The sequence below is a fragment of the Halichoeres trimaculatus genome, unplaced genomic scaffold, assembly GCF_033239565.1.
Source record: "Halichoeres trimaculatus isolate MK-OKI-2021-1 unplaced genomic scaffold, fHalTri1.1 fHalTri1_scaffold_3, whole genome shotgun sequence".
In the NCBI taxonomy this organism is placed as follows: domain Eukaryota; kingdom Metazoa; phylum Chordata; class Actinopteri; order Labriformes; family Labridae; genus Halichoeres; species Halichoeres trimaculatus.
In genome coordinates, this window is record NW_027437181.1 from 12,194,198 (window position 1) to 12,214,844 (window position 20,647).

At 40.7% G+C, this 20,647-nt stretch overlaps 3 protein-coding genes across 10 annotated transcripts in view; 2 read left to right on the forward strand and 1 right to left on the reverse strand.

Moving 5' to 3' along the window:
* dmxl2 (Dmx-like 2) overlaps positions 1 to 4,416 on the forward strand; it is a 45,983-nt gene extending 41,567 nt beyond the window's left edge. For all 8 annotated transcript variants that reach the window (XM_074665622.1, XM_074665623.1, XM_074665624.1 and 5 more), the window contains one exon: positions 2,494 to 4,416. In XM_074665622.1, coding sequence (XP_074521723.1) covers positions 2,494 to 2,703 — 210 coding nt within the window. In that variant the 3' untranslated portion in view covers positions 2,704 to 4,416. The remainder of the gene's footprint in view (positions 1 to 2,493) is intronic.
* Positions 4,410 to 9,894, reverse strand: gldn (gliomedin). The gene is made up of 10 exons (XM_074665632.1): positions 9,174 to 9,894; positions 7,906 to 7,957; positions 7,801 to 7,818; positions 7,563 to 7,661; positions 6,951 to 7,052; positions 6,731 to 6,847; positions 6,050 to 6,133; positions 5,830 to 5,955; positions 5,445 to 5,595; positions 4,410 to 5,368 (listed from the first exon to the last, which is right to left on the reverse strand). The coding sequence occupies exons 1-10, from the start codon at positions 9,714 to 9,716 to the stop codon at positions 4,903 to 4,905; spliced, it is 1,758 nt and encodes a 585-aa protein (XP_074521733.1). The 5' UTR covers positions 9,717 to 9,894; the 3' UTR covers positions 4,410 to 4,902.
* Positions 9,895 to 16,298: 6,404 nt separating this feature from the next.
* On the forward strand, positions 16,299 to 20,083 carry cyp19a1a (cytochrome P450, family 19, subfamily A, polypeptide 1a). Its single transcript, XM_074665633.1, has 9 exons — positions 16,299 to 16,503; positions 16,589 to 16,739; positions 16,833 to 16,987; positions 17,090 to 17,254; positions 17,344 to 17,458; positions 17,555 to 17,666; positions 17,787 to 17,949; positions 18,155 to 18,396; positions 18,928 to 20,083. Exons 1-9 carry the CDS (start codon positions 16,308 to 16,310, stop codon positions 19,183 to 19,185), a joined length of 1,557 nt encoding a protein of 518 aa, XP_074521734.1. The 5' UTR covers positions 16,299 to 16,307; the 3' UTR covers positions 19,186 to 20,083.
* Positions 20,084 to 20,647: the final 564 nt, after the last annotated feature.

Consider the following 20,647-nt stretch of genomic DNA (forward strand, 5'->3'; position numbering starts at 1 on the left):
ATCTGAAAATCCTTCCTCATGCCTACAGATTATCTGGCAGTGACAGGCTCATCTCTGTGGAGTCACATTTCACTTTATCACGGTCCTGAGTGTGAACAAATCAAACAGCATGCTTGACATTTATTGCTTGCTTGGTTACCTGACAAATATGACGTATAAGAAATGCTCTGAGGAGAGCTGGACTTCAAATATATCCAAAGCAGTTTTAAAGAGCTCTAAATTATTAATGAGCTCAGTTCCTTATCTGATTGGCTGCCAGCCATTTTCATTTCCATTTTCAGTGCATCTTGAACAATCTTTCGAGACCCACGTTATATATTTGAAATAAGCAGAATTTGACTAAATAAGCACTCTGAAGCTGTCCCTTGGCTCTAAGTCATGGTTTCAGACCACACTGATAAAGGTGCAGCATTTATTGGTAAAACACTGGTTAAATGAGAATAGCCTCCAGCTGAACTCAGAGAAAACTGAGACACTCATCATTGCCCCTGATAATGTTATTCCTGGCATTAGGCAGCACCTGGGCGGCTTGAGTTCATCAGTCAAAGCAAATTTGCGTAATCTTGGAGTCATTTTTGATGAGGGGATGTCCCTAGCGCAGCACTCTAAAAAGCTTATTAAGAACTGTTTTTTCAACTGCGCAACATCTCTAAGTTAAGACAAATGATCTCATGGGACGAACTAGAGACTATTATCCATGCTTTTGTGTCTTCACGGTTAGACTACTGTAACGGTCTCTTCACCTGTCACAGTAAGAAAGAGCTGAGCCGTTTACAGTACGTTCAAAACTCGGCCGCGAGGCTTCTGACACGCACTAACAGGAGAGCCCACATCACTCCTATCTTTAAGTCCCTCCACTGGCTTCCGGTCTCCTTCAGAATAAACTTTAAAATCCTTGTTCTAACCTTCAGAGCCCTACATGGACAGGCTCCTGAATATATCAGTGCTCTGATCCAGCCCTACAGCTCTGTCTGTTCTCTGAGGTCCTCAGGTCAGAACCAACTGATGGTTCCTCAAACCTGTTTCAAAACCAGAGGAGACAGATCCTTCAAAGCGGTGGCGCCCCGTCTCTGGAATGAACTCCCCTTGTCCCTGCGTTCCCTGGACTCTGTAGAGTAATATTGATGTTAATTTTTATTGTATTTAAATCAAATGGTTTTTAAAGTGAAGCACTTTGTGACGCTTGTCTGTGAAAAGCGCTATACAAATAAAGGTTACTTACTTACTTACTATAGAGATTACTTATTCATTTTAAGTTATGATTAGACAGAAATGTTTATTAGTTATTTGTTTGTCAAATCAAGACACAGGTTGAAATTTGATTTAAAGGTAGGATCTGCAGGAAGTTTTGTTACTTGTTAGTAAACACTGACCCAAACTGTGCTCCTCCTCCTTGGCTCAGTGCCAGCAGCAGCAAACACCCGCTGCCTCTGAGGACATGAACACATTCACTAACCTAGTTGCAACCAACTGAAGCGTTGTGTTTTTACATGGGTGAGACTCTAGAGCTGTGCACCTGACTTGGCACGTTAGCACAAGCTAATCACGGCGATTTGACACATACCTGCTCAGCAGAAAACCAACTTGTGTGGCTCTTTGTCCCGAGCTACTCTCCAACTGCCCAAAAGGGAGAGAAAGCCGAGCCAAGCTTTACCCTCGTTAAGTAAAAAGCTTTGTCTGTTTGGTGTTTTATTTCACTGGATGCCGTGTTTGGCTTATGTAACCCTGCTTAATCTCCGCCCAAAAACATCCCAATACAACCAAAATACCAACATACAGGCTGAGGAGGAGGTTTGAGGCAGACACAGACACTAACACACGTGTAAAGAAGCTTGTAGGAGATGATTGAGCAGGATTATTCTTGTAAAAGTTGACATTTTATTTTTTGGGGAAAATCCTGCAGACTCCAACTTTAATTTATTGAATATGGATTATAAAAACAGTTTTAGAGGTGCATAATAATGAGATTTTTAACACAAAAAAGCTGTGAACAAGAGATACCAAAGGATTCCCTTGTCTTAAATTACAGATCAATAGTACGCTGATTTACCCGTGTTTCTGCTCCAACCACAATTATATTATATCAACAACAATGATTTAAAGCAGCTGATCAGCCTTCAAGTTTCTGAACATTTGGTCTGTACCCTTTGTTTTTTTAAATCATGAAAGTGGTGGCAGATTTCTCTGACATATTTTGTCAGCTCAGTGTGAAACTCATCCTTTCCAGCAAAGTATCACAGGTGTTAGTCTGCAAAGTTTATTCTGAGCTCCGCCTGTAGGTTCAAGGCTTGGTTACATGCTGGTTATCATGAAACATTTGTCAACATGACGAGCAGTTAATTGGATAAAGGGACTCAGTGTTGCAGCATCTACATCTAAATTAGCGCTTGACAACTGCAATAGCATCCCCCGTCCTGAAAAAAAATTGAATGAATAAATTAAACAGAGGTAAAGAGAAACTAAACTAAACACCTGTCCCGTCTCTCTCCCCAGGTCTGGAAGTTAGCCGGCCATGGCCTCATGCACTCTTTCAGCACCGAGCACGCCAAGCAGTCCATCTTCCGCAACATCGGCGCTGGTGTCATGCAGGTAGAGACGCGACCAGGCAACCGCATCTTCACCTGTGGAGCAGACGGCACCCTGAAGATGAGGGTCCTTCCTGACCGCTACAACATCCCCAGCAGCTTGGTGGACGTCCTGTAACGCCTACTTTCACTTCTAAGCGTCCAAAGAAGGAGACGGGTCGAAAAAAAACACAATGCTTCTGTAACACTCGCTAGGCATTAATAGTTTATCTGATGGGGGAAGAGCTAGCAGAAGATCGCCGTGCTTTGGGGGTCTATCTGAGTGTGCAGTGTTTGCAGGTTTACTGTTGATGTAAATCATATCAAGAAGGAAAAACAGAGCTGCAAATCTTTTATTTCCCAAAGGCTGAAAGTGAAGTTACAAGCAAAAGGTATCATACTTGATTTTAAAGCTAGATTTATTGTAATTTTATTGAGAATCTCTACTCTTAGAGTGTGTCCATAGGGAAGCTATGCATGTCCTGTTCTCGTTCTGCGGTGCAATCACAGGTCTATTGATAGTGCTCTGTAAAAGTGCTCAAGCAAAAATTTTAAAAAGTGTGTAACTGTCGTCATTTTGTGCCCACAGCTGAAATCTCTTAGCATCTACTGTAACCAGCACTGTGGTTTGTTCAGTCAGTGGTTTCCAGTGTGAATCGAGTTGTTGGATCTGCATTTTGTTTCAATGGTTTTCCCCTCCTTCCCACTTTTTGCCCGGCTTTTCTCAGCCCTTATGGAAGAGTTGGTGGTGCATCGCTCCTGTAGTGAATCCCCTTCTAACCCTCTTTCTCACTGGCTGCCCATCACTCACTCCAGCCTCCAAGTTCGGGCTCCACCCAGCCCGGTTCTGGTCCTGGAGTGCGTGCTCACTCTGCTGTGTCTGCCATCCGTGCGCCTGCCCGCCCACCTGCCCTCAAATGCCTGTTTGTGCGGCAGACTCACTGCTAGAACATTCCTGTTTGGAAGATGACGTGTTTTATTCCTGTGACTGTGATTTCAATGTTTCCATCTGTCTGGTCCGAACCCAAACGCCCCCTTTCCCACCCAGAGCAGAAACACAAAGGTTCACTTCTGGTTTTGCACAAGATATTCTTGAATTAGTGTTTTTTTAATTGATTTTATTATTTAAATTATTTATATGTTTGTGTTTGTTTGGTTGTCCATTCCTTTGTAAAACTATTTAACTTATTGCCTTTTATTTTAGGAATGTAAGGGGTTTTACTGTACTGACTGGGAGATGTGCTACACAGTCTACTGTATGTAAGTGTGTGTTACCTCGCTAGTTGTTTTTACTGTTTCATCCATAAGGAATAGATATTTGCACTCAAATTCTGGAGACACTAAAAGTTTATTTCAAATAAATAGGATAACGAAGAAGAAACTGTTATATACAAATGAATGTCTGGCTTTATTTGGCCTAGTAGTAAAACGTTTGAAATAGTTTTAATATATAAATGATATAAATATATATATATATATGAAATACCACAACAGCTTGTACAAACATGAAAGCATTTCTTTATTTTTGGTTTGTATCATACCAGCTGGATTAGTTGTATCTTTTGTTAAGTGTATGTTTGGTATTTATTAAAGAGATTTGTGTTTCTCTCCCTCTTTCTGCCCACTATGTGTACTGTATGTAACTTAAGTGTTTTACCGATGGTCCTACTGGTGTCCGGTGCGTGCGTGAGTGTGTGTGTGAGTGTGTGTGTGCATGTAATAATGCAAAAGAAGCCAATATGATGGGGAGACGCTTACTGGGGCACTTGAGCCTGAAGGTGTGTGAGAGAACAGGTCATGGTCAGAGTTTTACCTTTGTAAAGTGAATAAATTCTTTTTATTTCATCAGGTGGATTTGGCACTGTTGTTGTTTTTTCTTTTCTGTGAGGAGGACTGAGCAACAGAGGGACCATGCTGCTTCTCTGTCTCTACGTGCAGAGAAACAAGAAGAAAAACACGATCATTCATAGAAAAATACACTTCATGCAAAACATCAGGAACACCACAGCCAACAAAAAAAGAGTTAAAACTTCAATCTGCATACTTTTAAATATAAAACCACAACAGGTTTCACACTGTTAGTAACTCCGACATTTTATATGAACACTGAAAACAGGAAATGCATACAGCAGAGATTATTTTTGACCATAAATATCAAAACAAGAACATGTCTTCAGGTGAAATGTTGACTTTTAAAATCAGATTACACTTTGATTTGACAGGAAGAATCAGCACAACTCCAAGCTGATGTGTAGCTGTATCCTGATAATCTAAAAATAGATGATCTCCAAGATTTAACTCCCACCATGTCCGTCTGCTGCGTCACAGACTGTAGCGTTCACTCATCAGAGATGAAGTGGACCACGTAGAGCTTGACGGAGCCGTTGTCCCACACGTACAGGTGTCTGTCCTTCGGGCTGTATGACAGCATCGCCAGCACTCCAACCGCAGGCCTCAGGTCAAAGGTCATATTCACCGGCTTCCCCTTTAGTAGGTCAAACGCGAAGGTGATCCTGGTGTCCTTTGTGTCTGTGACATACAGGACGCCGCAGGCGATGAAGGCGTTCCCGGCTTTTGTGCGAGGATATGTCGTGTTAATGTAGGAGGTGACGGAGAAGGTCTTTTGGTCCAGCTGGGCCACCATGATGCTTTCATCCACGTTAGAAGCAAAGATCAGCCACAAGCCGTTCTCATCCGCTGCTAGTTTGAAATACGTCTTAGAGTTGTGGAGCAGGTAGGAGAGGCTGTGGTACAGAGCATTTTCGATACTCAGGGTGTGGAGCTTCTTGGTTTGAAGGTCAAACCTGAGAGGAAAAAAAAGAAAGTTATGAACCAGGAGAAGAAAGGAAAGATGAGGCATCAAACTGTTTCACTTCTTACCTGCCGATGCTGGAGGTCCCAGCGATGTGATAATAGAAGGACCCGTTGTGAACGGTGTGGCCGCAGCCTTGGTAGAACTTTCTGACATCCACAAGGTCACTGCTGTTGCTCTGAAAGGAAGCGATGCTCTTATACTGCTTCACCACACGACCTGGAGGAGACAGGCACATTTTTCTCTGCTAACTGGTAAAAAAAAGATCATTGAAGACATTTTTGGGGCTTTTTGCAGATAGGAAAGCTATGAGGAGGCAGAGGGGGAAAGGCACGCAGCAAAGGCCAAACCTCGGGCCTCTGATTTAGAGGCTATTACAATCCTGGAGTCTCACTTTGCCACCAGAATCCTGAACTCAAAGATATTTATTCATCATGTTTTCTATCAGCCTACCAGAGAAGTGTTCAGCCACCCATATCCTCTCATCGTGCAGCCGTGCTGTGTCTTTCATCCATGTGCCAAACGTGTTCTCCATCTTCGCCACGTTCCTGGGGTTGATCAGGGACTTGATCAGACACTCTGAGGGGAAACAAAGGAACAACAGCCTTGAATGATTTCATCTTTACAGTAACACACACACTGTATGAGAAGTTGAACTCTGAGGTAAACTCACCGTTCTTCTTCACGGGTTTCTCGTGCAGTTTAAGAGCCTCCTTCACAGCTGAGGTACCGTCATTGGGAATTGAGTGTAACAGGCCTATTGAAAGGATTTTACCAGATTTACTCCAGACTTTTTGATCAATTTCTGAAAACTTCTCAACCAAGACTTTAAGATACTCTGAATAGTATAAATCTGCAACCCTTTTACAGCTTTTTTTTTATTCCCTCTGAATATCACTTATTTTAAGTATTATGTAAACTGATCGTTGAATATTTATTGCACAATAATCTGTCCAATAATTTCAATACTTTTATTTTGCTTTTATTACTTTTAGTTCTCAGCAAAAACTTTTTCTAAAACGTAATTTTTTTTGTTATTTATTTTTTATCTATCTTATTTTATTCCTAAATCTTATATTAACATTTTACTTTTTTACAGTTTTGCTTTTCAAACCTATTCTGCACTTTTCTACTGTGTTGGGGTTTTTTTTTGTTCATCTACTTTTATTGTTTATTTTGTATTTTATTCCCACTTTTAATATAACTTTTCCAATTTTCTGATTTATTTTGTATGAGAGAAGTTAAAACAAATCAGTTTTCCCTTTTGCAGAAAATAAATCTTTCTGATTCTGATAATTGGACCTTCAAAATAAAGGTATACATGATCGTTCAAAGAGCAACAAAAGCCTCTCACCCATCGTCTGGGCAGCCTGAAGGTTCGCTCTGTGGTGCCTGGTTCTCTGAGGCCCCTGAGGGCCTGGAGGTCCTGGAGGGCCAATGGGCCCAGGAGGTCCTGAGGGACCAGGGGGACCTAACAAAATCAACAGTAATATCAAATCTCTGATGAAAAATCATTAATCTTTGTTTTCAGATTTAATTTGAAGGATGTAAAATGGCCCATTGTCCAAACTTGCCCTCTATGATGACATCATTGGATGCTTGTCCCTTCTCTCCCCGTGGCCCAGGCTCACCTGGCTCCCCCTTCTCGCCTGGCTCCCCCTTCTCACCTGGCGGTCCTGTTTCAAATGTCAGTCAAATTATCCATAAATTCACCCTGTAGTTACAGAAACATGAATTCTTTCATTGACCTGCTCTGATGATTCATGCTGTCCACTGTGGAGGAGACTGAGTGGCGTGGGAGAATAATGGAAGAGAATTTTTCATTTAGCTGGAGCCCAAACCACAAAGTTGAATAACATTAGCTGAGAATGTGAGAGAGCTGCTACAACCTCTTCAGTCATTTATGAATCACAGGAAAGTCTCATGAATAGAGTCTGATGTCATTCTAAGACATGAATGCTGAGAGTGTTTTCAGTTTTTGTCTTTTTGTCTCAGTGATTGTGTGCATCCATGACTCAAAGTGACCGTGTGTGCTTCACATTTTGGTTTTTCCCCCTGAGGTTACACTCAACCCTTTGACTGTCACATTGTACCAGAAGTCCTGCACTAAAATGGCAAACATGGCCTCAGGTAACGATAAAAAAAAGAGTGAGTAAAACAGAAAAGAGTCTTTTTTAATTCCTTACCTTTCTTTCCTCTTTTCCCATCAGCCCCAGGCTCTCCATTCAGTCCTGGGATGCCATCAGTCCCATTGTATCCGGGCATACCGTCTGTACCGGGCAAACCTACAGAGACACAATAAATCTTCACCAAGGGCTGAATGTGAAACACTTTGGGTAAAAATACGGGTCACTGAACCACAAAGAGAATGCACAGTTGGTGGCTGGATTTTAAATTTGGATCCTGAGTGAAGGCTTCACTTACCAGGCGGTCCTGGAGGTCCTGTAAGGGAAGAGTTGAAGATGTTAGAGGAGAAATGTGAATCTGTTGGACATGTGGGAGGTTTGTAAAGCTGTGAAGGAGACATACCAGCTATGCAGACTCCTTTGGTGCTGTTGCAAATGTCAATCAAAAGTTTAATCTGAAAGAAAATACAGAAACATTACAGAGTGGCTCACATGCAGGTGTTTCATTTCATTATTGCCGACAGGCCCGGAACAACCAAAAATGACATCCTGGGGCAGAAATGAGCCCCCATGGCCCCCCTTCTCACCATTCAGGAAAAAAGTGCTAAAATGATTTATATTTGATTATCTATTTATCAAACCATGTGAAACAGCTAAATTAGCTCATCAGGAAAGTAACTCACTTAGATTGAAAGCTGTTTTAAAGGAGCTGGCTGAGATTGCAGTATTAAAGAACTGAACCATAAAATCAAAAAGGAATATTCATAGAAATATATGTCAAAAGAACTTGTGCAAGGAGGTTCAAATATTAGCCTATATGATTTTTATTACTGATGCTAAATGTTGTGACCAGACAAGTTAGTTCAGCTTCAAAAAATGGAGGAAGGAGCACTTCCTGGTCTCAAAAGAAAATAAAAACAACAACAAAAAAAAAACAGGTGAATTTTTCTGGAGTCCTTCAGATACATGCAGGCTTAGAAATCTGAGAAAAAAATCTAAGCTCTTTTCTATAAGAACTTTAAATATCTCTTTTTTAATGGCATAGTCATGTTGACCCTGGTCAGTTTAACTTTTCTAAAGAGAGGGCCTGTTTGTTTTCTTCTTAGATTTTAAAGCCAATCAAAATGTTGAATGCATCTAATAATATCATTATTATTTTTTTGTTTTTTACATGCAGAACTCAACTGAAAGACAACATACTAAATATAGTGAATAAACCACATATACAGTAAGCTGAACAAAGGAAAAGAGTTGAAAATTAGCCATAGCTTTAATCTCTCTATGCAAAAAATCTGTTACTACAGCTGTTTGCAAGTTTTTCTACCTAATTTACATCATTTCTGTCAAATAAGCTTACTTTGTGTAACTCTAACTCCCATGTAAATGTTGATTAATAAACAGTACTTTAACAAAATGAAGAATTTCAGGCTCTCCATCTTTCATATCTTACAGAGAAAGTGAAAAACGTGAGCTCATTGGTCGAATGATGGAGTACTGTGGAGTTTCCCTGAAGGCCCCTGTGATCTTATCTCATTTTGAGATGATGCACAAAACATTACCAACACACTTGTTTGCTGGATGTTTTTTTTCACTTTCCATCACAGGCCCAAAAACCTCCTGCTTTACTCCTCTTATCAAGAAAACTTAAGACTGCAGGCTGTGTTTTCTCACCGGCACCATGGAGTAGGTCATCATCATCATCATATCTTCCTGCACATGAGTCTTGTGATAACTCTGGCTGTTGTGTCCGTGTTTATGTTTCACATCATTCTTTATCTTCTTCTCCGTTTCCTCTCCCACCTCCTGGCTGACCTCCTGCTCCTGCACCACCTTCTCCAGCTCCTCCATCTGAAGCTCCTGCTGCAGCTCCTTCTCCAGCTCCTCACTCCTCTTATTCCTGGAGAACTGGTACTGATACTTCGGTTGGTCAGCGATGCTCGCCCTCAGCCCAGCTGCTCCTCGAGGCACCTCCTGGATGAACTCCACCACCGAGCTCTGCTGCACTTCCATCAGCCTGCCCTCCGTCTGCTCCAGTAACACACGCTGCTGGTTCAGCTGGACCAGCAGCACCAGGAGGCCCACAGAGTTCATCAACGCTACCATACAGGTGCCGTACAGCACCACCCGCTGAGGGAGAGTCATGCTGGGGGTCGGGATCCACATGGTTACCACTTCGCCTCCTTGTTTGCGAGGGTCCCCCACCAGCTTCAGCATTCACAGGAGAGCGAGAGTCCAGATCAGCAGGAAATATGCAGAAAAAATGAAACAGGATGAAAAAGATGATTAACCAAAACTAAGCCAGAAGAAAAAAAAACACCTTTCACTATTTCAGCGTCTAATCCTGATGATTGAAAGTCCACAGAGCTTCAAAGTCTGTGCTCCGGCAGGGTGGTCTATTTGCAAGCAGACTGGTAAATACACTGCTTGTTGTGTGGAGAAGGGGCTGTGTATGTGTGTGTGTGTGTGTGTGTGTGTGTGTGTGTGTGTGTGTGTGTGTGTGTGTGTGTGTGTATGTGTGTGTGTGTGTGTGTGTGTGTGTGTGTGTGTTTGTGTGTGTGTGTGTGTGTGTGTGTGCACTTTCAAACCAGTAATGTAGGAGTGGGCATTGCACAATCTACTGGGCTTGTCTGGGAAGAAACCCCCGCCTGTTCAGTCACCTGATTTATATTCAGCACGACCCATTCTACTGCACCGCCGTGGGCAGAGTGACATCACTGACACACACATACACACATAAATGCACATGTATGATGCACATACAAAAGCACTCACATACGTAACAGATAAAAGCTTGCAGAGGACCTGACAAACTGGTCACTGATGTTCTTGGACACGTTTTATTTTAATCATAGTATCAGGATAAAACAGAAAAACTTGAATCAAAAGAAACCGCATGACATCAAAACGCATTGACATCAACACAGTTTCCACAGGAGTTCCTCTCTTCCGCAGCTCAACGACCAGCCCATCATCTCTTCCCCTACGTTAGTCTGTGTAGCATCCTCACTAAGTGCAGAAATGACCCATTTCCACTGCTCTGATCCAGGCCACAAAAGAAACTTTTCAGCATTAACAGATATCAGTTCCGAGTGTTCAAAAGTTCTTCAAAGAGGAAAGATTTGGCAGCAGACGACACACTGCAACAGGGGTAGGCAAACTATGGAATGGGTGTCATAGCTGGCATGTGATGCTATTTATGTTGGCACCAGACAATAATTACAGGGAGGCAGAGGACAAAATAAATAAAAAAATAACAAAACCATTGTATTGTACTCTATTTAAGACTTCTCAAGAAATTGAGCACACTATGAATGTTCTTATTAACAAAAAATATCAAATAATGTTAAATACTACATCATGACGTTACAAGTTTGCCAAAACGGACCTGCAAGCATGTCACGGGAAATCTCATGGGAGGTCAGTGTGCCAGCTCAGTCCCATCCATTTAGAGGTGTTATCATGGCAAACAAATCAAGTTCCAGTCGTTCTATGGATCTATTGCCAGAGATTGACAGAGATTAGGCGATACGCACCCTTTGCTGTGAAAGTTTGGTATATAGGACATCAATTCTGCAGTGTCTTTTTGAAACCAAACACAAAAACAGTGTTAGCAAAGAATGCTTAACAGAGCAAAACATTCAAAACTTAATGTACTGTTAAAAAATAGGCAATGAAGGGAAGTTATACCATCTCTCACTGGGTAGCAAAGCATGGAAAACCATTCGCTGACAGGGAATACATAAAGGAGACTCTCCTATCGACTGTCCATTTTATGACAAAAGAAACTATTGGCACTTTGGGCAAGAGTGTATTTTAAAAGGCACAAGATCATGAAAAAGTTTCTTCTTCCTTCCCTGTGCTACAATAATACATTTGGGTATATGTGCACAAGTTGTATGTTTTGAAGGGTCTGAGAGAGAATCAGGATAGAGTTTCAGTCTCGTTTGCACAGAGATAAGGGAGAGGCAAACAAGCATGACCAAAAATGGGATGAACAATAGAGGGTGTTTCATGAAAAACAGTGAAGGAAGGGAGGATGGATCGAAGGTTGGTCAAAAAAAGCCAGGAGTGAGATGTAATGTAAGGCTTGTTGGGATCATTTTACAACACTGTAAGAAACTATTATTCAAATATAAGTGTGTTTCTTTGCATTTTTTAAACCTTCCTCATTGGTGTGGTTTTCATCCGAGCCTTTTACAGGTTTCTACAGCACCCACATACCTGTATATCCATCTATCCCTTCATTTCATTTACTGCTTTTTCCACACTGAAAAAAACTGAAATCTACGGAGTGTTTTTGTCTTGTTTAAGTAAAAATTGTCTTGTGGTACACTCGATATGAACCACATTCAAGTGGTCAGGCTAGAAAAATGTTGTTCCAAGTTACTTAAAGACAAAAATGAGGTGAGAATTGCTTGTAACAAGGAAAAAAAACAATCTGCCAATGGAATAAGAAACAGAATAATGTCTTGATACAGGTAACTTTTCTCTTGTTCCGTTGGCAGATTTTTTGGGGTGATTCAGACCTCATCTTTGTCTTTAAATATCTTCAAAAAGACATGTTTCCAGACAGGTCAGGTGAATGTGGCTCATATTAAGTCTAAAAAGACATTTTCTACTGAAAATAAGACAAAAACACTTGATAAGATTTCGTTTTTTTGCAGTGCATTCAGGGTGTACAGGTTGCCTTTCTGGTAACCTGCAGCCTTGTTATGACCTGTATCACTTTCCGGCACACAAACTTTCTCTGGCCCTGCAGTGTGTGTCTTCCAGCCTGAGGTTGTGGGTCACTGACTAACAGTGCTTGTACAGATGTTCAGTCCTGTACATGAACACAGCCTGAGGAGGTCTGAGGTCAATCCTTTGTTGTCTCCTGTTGACTGATATGAAACATTTGGTTTGTTTCTAATATGTCAACATTTCAAAGTCTTCTCCTGGTATGTAATGATTTCCTCTGTTGCATCAGTTGCAGCTGCAGGGAAAGCAGACTGTGCCAACTTCTGAGTATGACGTGAGAGGTCCAAGGACAGACAGACAGACAGGCAGACAGATGGATGACTGTTTGCAGTCAGCTTCATCCTCCCATGCTTTACATCTCAGTTTCAAAGGCCTGGAGAACTTTCAGAAGAAATTTTCTGTCAGTTTCTGGCACCAAACTTCGAGGTCTGTGAGCATGAATCAGCAGACAAGACCATCAATCATTCTTTGTTTATAAAGCCCCAAATCATAACAAGAGAAAAGCAGAGAAAATAATGAACCATGTAAAAGTAAAACATAAAAGACAACATGCTACATTTTGCTCAGATATTATCCATGTTTTGCTTTTCCACATCCTCTTATCCAGAGTTTTCCTCTTCAGAGATAAATAATATGTGGTAAACCACAACACAGAACTCAGAGACAAGGTTACATTAACTTCTCTTTGTCAGGAGAAACACTGGGGGTGGGGACGCCGCTCTTTGCCTAATCACGCAGAACAATCTAGGTCTGAACCACCATACAGGGAGCGAGTTATCCGGGCAAGGCCTCGGCACACAGTCGATCATTTCAGCGACACACATTCTTGGACTCGGTGGTGGGCGTTTGGTGAATTCACAGAGCCCTTTATACTGACGCAGAGCGAGCGAAACAAAGACAGAGATATGGACACAGCATTGGCTTTGTCGTAAATTGCAAAATAACATGAAATGCCGCAAGTTCAACCTGACAAAACAATTAGTGGAAAGTAGAATCAGTTCACAGTTTAGAGGTGACACAAAGAAAATGACAGCCAGACTTTTTAAACTAGAAAATTAATACTGTTACTGCTTTTACTCTATGTTTGTCTCTTTTCTCCTTCTTTTCTCTTAAGCTGAGCCCAGGAGAGCTCAGTGATCAGCTGTTCATAAAACCTGATCTCAGGTGTTAAAAACCCAGAGCTGTCCTCTGAGAGCAGAGACAAATGGAGTCAGGGCTGCTGCCTCTCACTCACTTAGAGGTTTTAAAACCTGTGTTGTTTTATTGATTCAGTCTTAGATAAATCTTTGTTAAGTAATTAATTTATCTGTGTGCCCCATGCTTCTGAGTGTTTAAGGTGTTCTTTGTCTTTTTTGGTCAGGCCGGTTTGTTGATATATGTTTGGTCAAGAGCTACAAAAGCTGTACGCGTTTATAGCTGCCAAAACCTCAAGTCTACACTGTACACCCATCACAAACACAGACACAGTTTAAAAGTTTTGTTCAACTAATCTAAATTTGGTAAAAACAAACAAACAAAAAAAAATTAAAGATAACAGCAAGGGGTAAAATTGTTTGGAGACATATGATGATTTTTTTTTTTTCACTTTTTTTCAAAAAATCTGTACACTTCTTTGTGATTGCTTTCAATTCAACAATTTGAAAAAAAGGAAAAGGAAAGAAAAGAAAAACTTAAAATAACCAAAATTGAAAAAAAAAAAAAAAAAAAAAAAAATATATATATATATATATATATATATATATATATATATATATATATATATATATATATATATATATATATATATATATATATATATATATATATATGTATAGCTGAAAATTTAAAGTTTGATCCTGAACTGAACAAAAATAAAACATTAAACAAAAAATAAATAAAATAAAAAAATAAAATAAGCAAAACCAATTATTTTTCAACCCAAAAATAGTAATAATTCAGCTCTTTTTTTTTTGAATGGATGATTTATTTTCAGTTTTTAATCTTAAATATGTTGCAACATTTGAGGTCTTCATTTCTCTAGGTCTGATTTTATTGTTCTCACATTTTTATTTTTATTTTTTTGGCATGTAAATCTTTGAGTTGTTACAGATTTTTTTTTTTTTCACTTTAAGAAAGGTTTTTTTTTTTTTTCTGATTCAAACTTTCGGCCATGTTCTGGCTTTGGGGCGTGGTCTCAACTGAGAATGGTGGGGACAATTGAGTGACACCATAGCAAAGAAGGCTAAGAGCTGTGCTGCTTTGAGTGGGAAAGCCTGTATTTTTGTATGGTGGATTTTGGTAAAAATAAAAAAAAAATTATGGAATTTTTGGTAGATTGTTGTCAAGGACGGTCTTGAACAGCCTGGCTTACTTTGACCCCAGCATCCCTTTATTTATAGCTTATCGGGTTTATACTCTGTACAGGAAGGGTAGAATCATATGCCGCAAAGTTCCTACATTCCCTGAAGGGAACATCACTGGGGAAGGCTCTGTGCTCTGAAATGCTGAGACTATCTTCAAAACAGAATCTTTTCAGAATCCTGATTTTTTTATCAACATGGTGCTGAGTTTAAATTCTTTGACTCAGGCATGAGGCTAAAAAATTTGGTATAAGTGGCCTCTGGCTGCTCTTCTGATCTGTCTCTACAACAGAAAGGCTAAACAAACCCAGATATAGTGACTCATAAATAGAGTACAGAATTTATCGTTTTGTTTTTAAATTGATTGTTTCCACATTTCCCTGAAATAATCAGGATTTGATTGTCTTAGGCACAAAGTCTGTAACTGCAATTAAAATCCTTACATGTACTTTAACTCAACTTTTATCGACTACATTTCAGCTCCGCAAACTGTCCTTGATATTTTCAAATTTCAAGTCTTTGATGGTGGTTTGAGCTCTCTGCTTCTCCACCTACTGGCCGTCTGATGAAAGAACGTGTGTGTTTATCAGTACTGAAAGTTTAAAATCACTCCTTCAAATGACCAGACAAACATTTACTTCCCAGTCTCCAGTTGTGTTTTCATCAAGCATGAGCTTCTTCTTTTAGTATCATCATCAAGAGCCATAAGGGATTCAGCTCAGTGTTTTGGTGCAAACACACAAAACACAATGAACACAGTAGTAGAATTTAAAGTGAAGCTCATAAACGCTAGCTCTCCTCCCGTCAAGGGACAGAACTAAAGATGACATTAAACATGTATGAAAGAATGATGAAGGCATTAATTCATTCATTTTCTGAACCGCTTATCCTGTTCAGGATCGCGGGTGGCTGGAGCCTATACCAGCTGTCATTGGACGAGAGGTGGGGTACACCCTGGACTGGTCACCAGTCAATCGCAGGGCTGACACAGAGACAGACAACCATCTACTCACACACTCATACCTACGGACAATTCAGAGTGATCAATTAACCTGATGAGCATGTTCTTGGACTGTGGGAGGAAGCCGGAGGACCCAGAGAGAACCCACGCATTCAAAGTGAAAACATGCAAACTCCACACAGAAAGGCCCACCGGCTGAGCTGGGAATCGAACCGATGACCTTCTTGCTGTGAGGCTGCAGCACTAACTGTTGTGCCCCTTGCAGCCCAAGATGAAGACATTGTATCAAAAATATGTATCACTGGTGTGTGCAGGTAAAAGCAGGATGATGATGATTTTCATTTCCCCTCACTGTAAAAAGAAAAACTCAAGTTCATCTTGAAGAGGCACAAAATTCAATCAGGTTGGAGAGGCCCAGCTGTGACAATAAAAACAATAACAACACTCCCTCTCCTTTCTTCTCACAGACTTTCTGTGCTCTTTGATGGATTTCCAGACACTCTTTTGATGTTCAAAGATGCAGCCACGCTCGTCTCCTATCACCAAAATGTCAAATACAACCCAGGATCCTGTACCCTCAAGGACACAGGCTGGCACGAGTCCAACGCCTCAAGGCTTCATCTGTACTGTTTGCCTTTCTGCTGGGTGTTGTGACTGAGCATCACCCTGACCTGGCTCGTCACCATCTCATGGCTCATATAAAGACAGAGACACGATTCATGAAGCAGCTTTCATCTCTTGCTGCAGACTTGGTGAATCTGTCTTCACATGGATCTGATCTCTGCATGTGAAAGGACCATGAGTCCCGTGGGTTTAGACGCTGAAGTGGGAGACCTGGGCTACATGTCCCAGAATGCAACTGTGGTAGTACTGCAGGGAGTGTCGACAGCAACCAGGACGCTGGTTTTGCTTTTTTGTGTGCTGCTTGCTGCCTGGAGCCACACGGAGAAGAAATCTGTACCAGGTATGCCTCCTTTATGCGGTCTCTTTTCATATTTGAACTTTGTGATTGAATTCAATTCAAGCTGGAGTCTATTCTTCCTCAACAGGCCCATCTTTCTGTCTGGGTTTGGGGCCACTTCTGACATATCTAAGATTTATCTGGACTGGTATTGGCACAGCTTCTAACTTCTACAGCAACAAGTATGGAGACATCGTCAGAGTTTGGATCGACGGGGAGGAGACGCTTATTCTTAGCAGGTCAGTTTTCTTGCCAGTACAATTAAGGTTAAAGCAGCCACTTAAGGCCGAAGTTGTAAATATTATTTTGTTTTTGTTTTTCTTCAACTCAAGGGCATCAGCTGTGCACCACGTCCTGAAGAGTAGCAACTATACCTCACGTTTTGGAAGCAAGCAGGGCCTCAGCTGCATCGGCATGAATGAAAGAGGGATCATATTTAACAACAATGTGCCTCTGTGGAAGAAGATTCGCACCTATTTCACCAAAGGTAATGTTTTAATCAGCCTCATTTGACCCTGAGCAATCTCAAATCAGCCCTGGATGAAAGACTTTTGCAACCTTTCAGTTTATAAGCCATCTTCTGTACCAGCGCTCACAGGTCCAGGTCTGCAGCAGACAGTGGAGGTTTGTGTCTCATCCACTCAGAGTCACCTGGATGATCTGGACACTTTGGATCAGGTGGATGTGATCAGTCTGCTGCGCTGCACCGTGGTCGACATCTCCAACCGACTCTTCCTGGACGTTCCTGTAAATGGTGAGACAGCAAGAAGAAAATCTTGTAAATGAAGGCGATGGCTCAAGGCAAAAGCGAACCTTTAGACGTGTGTGTTGTGTTTCATGTAGAGAAAGAGCTGATGGTGAAGATTCATAAGTATTTTGACACGTGGCAGACTGTGCTCATCAAACCAGACATTTACTTCAAGTTGGACTGGATTCACCAGAGGCACAAGGCGGCAGCGTGAGTCTCTCAGCACTCTTATTGTACTTAATGTCTTTTAAAGCACAGGTACGTTTCAGTTTATATGGTGTATATCACAAATCCACTGTCTTACAGCCAGGAGTTGCAGGATGCCATCGAGAGCCTTGTGGAGCAGAAGAGGAGAGAGGTGGAGCAGGCAGAGAAACTAGACAACATCAACTTTACAGCAGAGCTCATCTTTGCTCAGGTAAGATTCAGAGATCTTTGTTTTTAAAGAGCAGCCCACACCTTTAAATCTTGTTTTCCTTCCTCTGGGGGTTTAAATATCAGAAAGTACTAAGTTAATGATACTTTTGTGTGTATTTAGAGCCACGGTGAGCTGTCTGCAGAGAATGTGAGGCAGTGTGTGTTGGAGATGGTGATCGCTGCACCTGACACTCTGTCCATCAGCCTCTTCTTCATGCTGCTGCTACTCAAACAGCATCCTGATGTGGAGCTGCAGCTGCTGCAGGAGATAGACACTGTTGTTGGTACGTAGTGTGGAAAATAGTTGCTGGTTGTTTTTCTGTTTGTTTTAATTTTGGCTTTTAAAAAAAGAAAGAAGTCAGATGCACATTTCAATGGATTCACTGCATATAGCTTGTTAGGTTGCAGAAGTGTTGTGAGAGATGTAAACAGAAGCATCAGCTGAAGACTAACACTCTCTCTTCTGTCTGTTTCTCCGTCCCTCCTTAGGTAACAGACAGCTCCAGAACGGAGACCTTCACCAGTTGCCGTTGCTGGAAAGCTTCATCAACGAATGCTTACGCTTCCACCCTGTGGTGGACTTCACCATGCGCCGTGCCTTGTCTGATGACATCATAGAAGGCTACAGGGTACCCAAAGGGACAAACATCATTCTGAACACAGGCCACATGCACAGGACAGAGTTTTTCCACAAACCCAACGACTTCAATCTGAAAAACTTTGAAAAAAACGTGAGTGAAAGAAACTATTTGTCTATTGTTAATCCTCTTCATGCAGAGACTGTTTATAGCTGTCAGATGCCTTTAAAACATGTGGATATAGCTTCAGACAACCCCTAATTATAAAATATACACATTTAGAGATCTAATACATAATATTTTTTATGTCTGTAACTTATGTGCAGCTCGTGTTTGTGCTCACATAAAGAAAAGAACAAAGAGAAAATTAAAAAAAAAAATCACCTTCAAACTTAAAAAAAATAAAATACAAAATCAATAAGACCCGAAAAGCCTGTAATCTTTTTTATTTTCCACAAACAAAAGAAAGTCATCAAATCTTCAATCTGCATAATCTTCATTCATGCTATCTTGTTCCTGAGGTTTAGTAGGCAGAGTTTTTAGTTAAGTAATGTCGGAAAATTCATCTCAGTTAAGATATTTAGATTTTTGACCCATTGTTCCTTTTTTTCTGCGATTGATTATATTATACACAAATCTTTCAGTGTTTTTTTAACGCCCTCTCCTCGCTCTGCTTTCCTTCAGGCTCCTCGTCGTTACTTCCAGCCGTTTGGCTCAGGGCCTCGATCGTGTGTGGGAAAGCACATCGCCATGCTGATGATGAAATCCATCCTGGTGACTCTGCTTGCTCAGTACTCAGTTTGTCCTCATGAGGGTCTGACCCTGGACGGCCTCACACAGACCAACAACCTGTCCCAGCAGCCGGTGGAGCACCATCAGGAGAAAGAGCCGCTCGGCATGAGGTTCTTACCAAGGCAGAGAGGATGCTGGGAAAATCTCTGATCTTCATCATTACTTGGTGTTGTTTTATGGCTGTATAAATATGTGTACTTTATGCTAATTTTTTGGGTTATCTCTTTGCGTAGTATTTTCTTAATATTTCATTTATTGTCCCATAAATTAGAAAACAATTGAGAGCAGTTTTTTTAGACATAAAGCAATCCTAAATGTAAAAAATTTAATTATTTCTTCTTTTTTTTTGTATCATCTTCTACGCCAACAAACTCCATGTCTTTTATTGTGTTTTTGTATATTTGAATGTTGTGTACCATTTGCTTTTGCTTTTTTTTTCTTTATTTTTCTCTTGTTTTCTTTTTATTTAATGTTGCAGTATTTGCTTAAATTATGTGAGGTCCCTTCAATAAGCTTGTTGCTGTTTGACCTCTTCAAAAACATCTCCTTCTTGTTGCATGAACTGGATTTTATGCACCTTATTGTGTGTACAGATGAGTAAAAATAAATAAACTGTAAGATTTTGTAAAATGTTGCACTTTATTGGTAATTTACAACTTTTAATTGCTACAGAAAAAGTGAGGAGGGAAAATCAAGTATTGCCGTGCTATTGGGTGGAAAAACATAAAATGTGATTTGTTTTACTTTTGTATTTGCAACTATTGGCCAGTAGAGGGCACTGCCACACATGTTACCACTATGATGTAGTCGGTTCATTTATCATATTCAACACAGCAAAACACTTCACTTACAGACGTCTTCATCAGTGCTTATTTCTGTCTTATGGACACATCATTCTGTGAGAAATAATCGCACATTTTTTTAATAACGAAAGATAAAGATGAGACATGGAGGTGCTAAAGCAAAGAGAAAATATAAACTGTCCAGGTTTTGTGGTGCAGTCCCTCCTCAGCTGTCAACCATCAGCTGTCTGTCTGTGACGCACAATAGTGAAAGATCTAAAAGAAGAGTCTCAGCCTGACACACAACCACCTGGGAGCTGTGTGTGCTGATCACAGTGAGAGAAACACGCACGTTCAGGTGCTTGATGTGCTAATCGATATCTTTAACAGACAGTTTCTAAATCTCAGCAACACATTTCTGTGTTATCATTGGGGGGTGTTAACGTGTGTGTGTGCAGTTTGTATTAAAGTGTTGCTGTGTGTTTTAGTTATCTGAATTGTGTGTCTGTCTCCCTTGTTTGTGTATATTAGAGGCTGTTTTTGCAGCTGTCCAGGGAAATAAAGAATGAATCACTGTTTTCTCATTAACCTCAGTCTCAATCCTGTTTTTCACAATAAATCCTCCTCCTATACACTGCAGCAGCTCTGACTGTGCTGAACATACTCCATACATTTTACAAGGGAAGCATCTTTATTTTTTCATGATCTCTGTACACAGCAGCAAAGTGGTGCAGTATAGTAAAAAAGGAACCTGGCTGGTAGTTTTCTGCATGGAGTTCGATGAATGTATGGGATTATATAAAGCAGATAGAAAACTGAGTTATCTCATT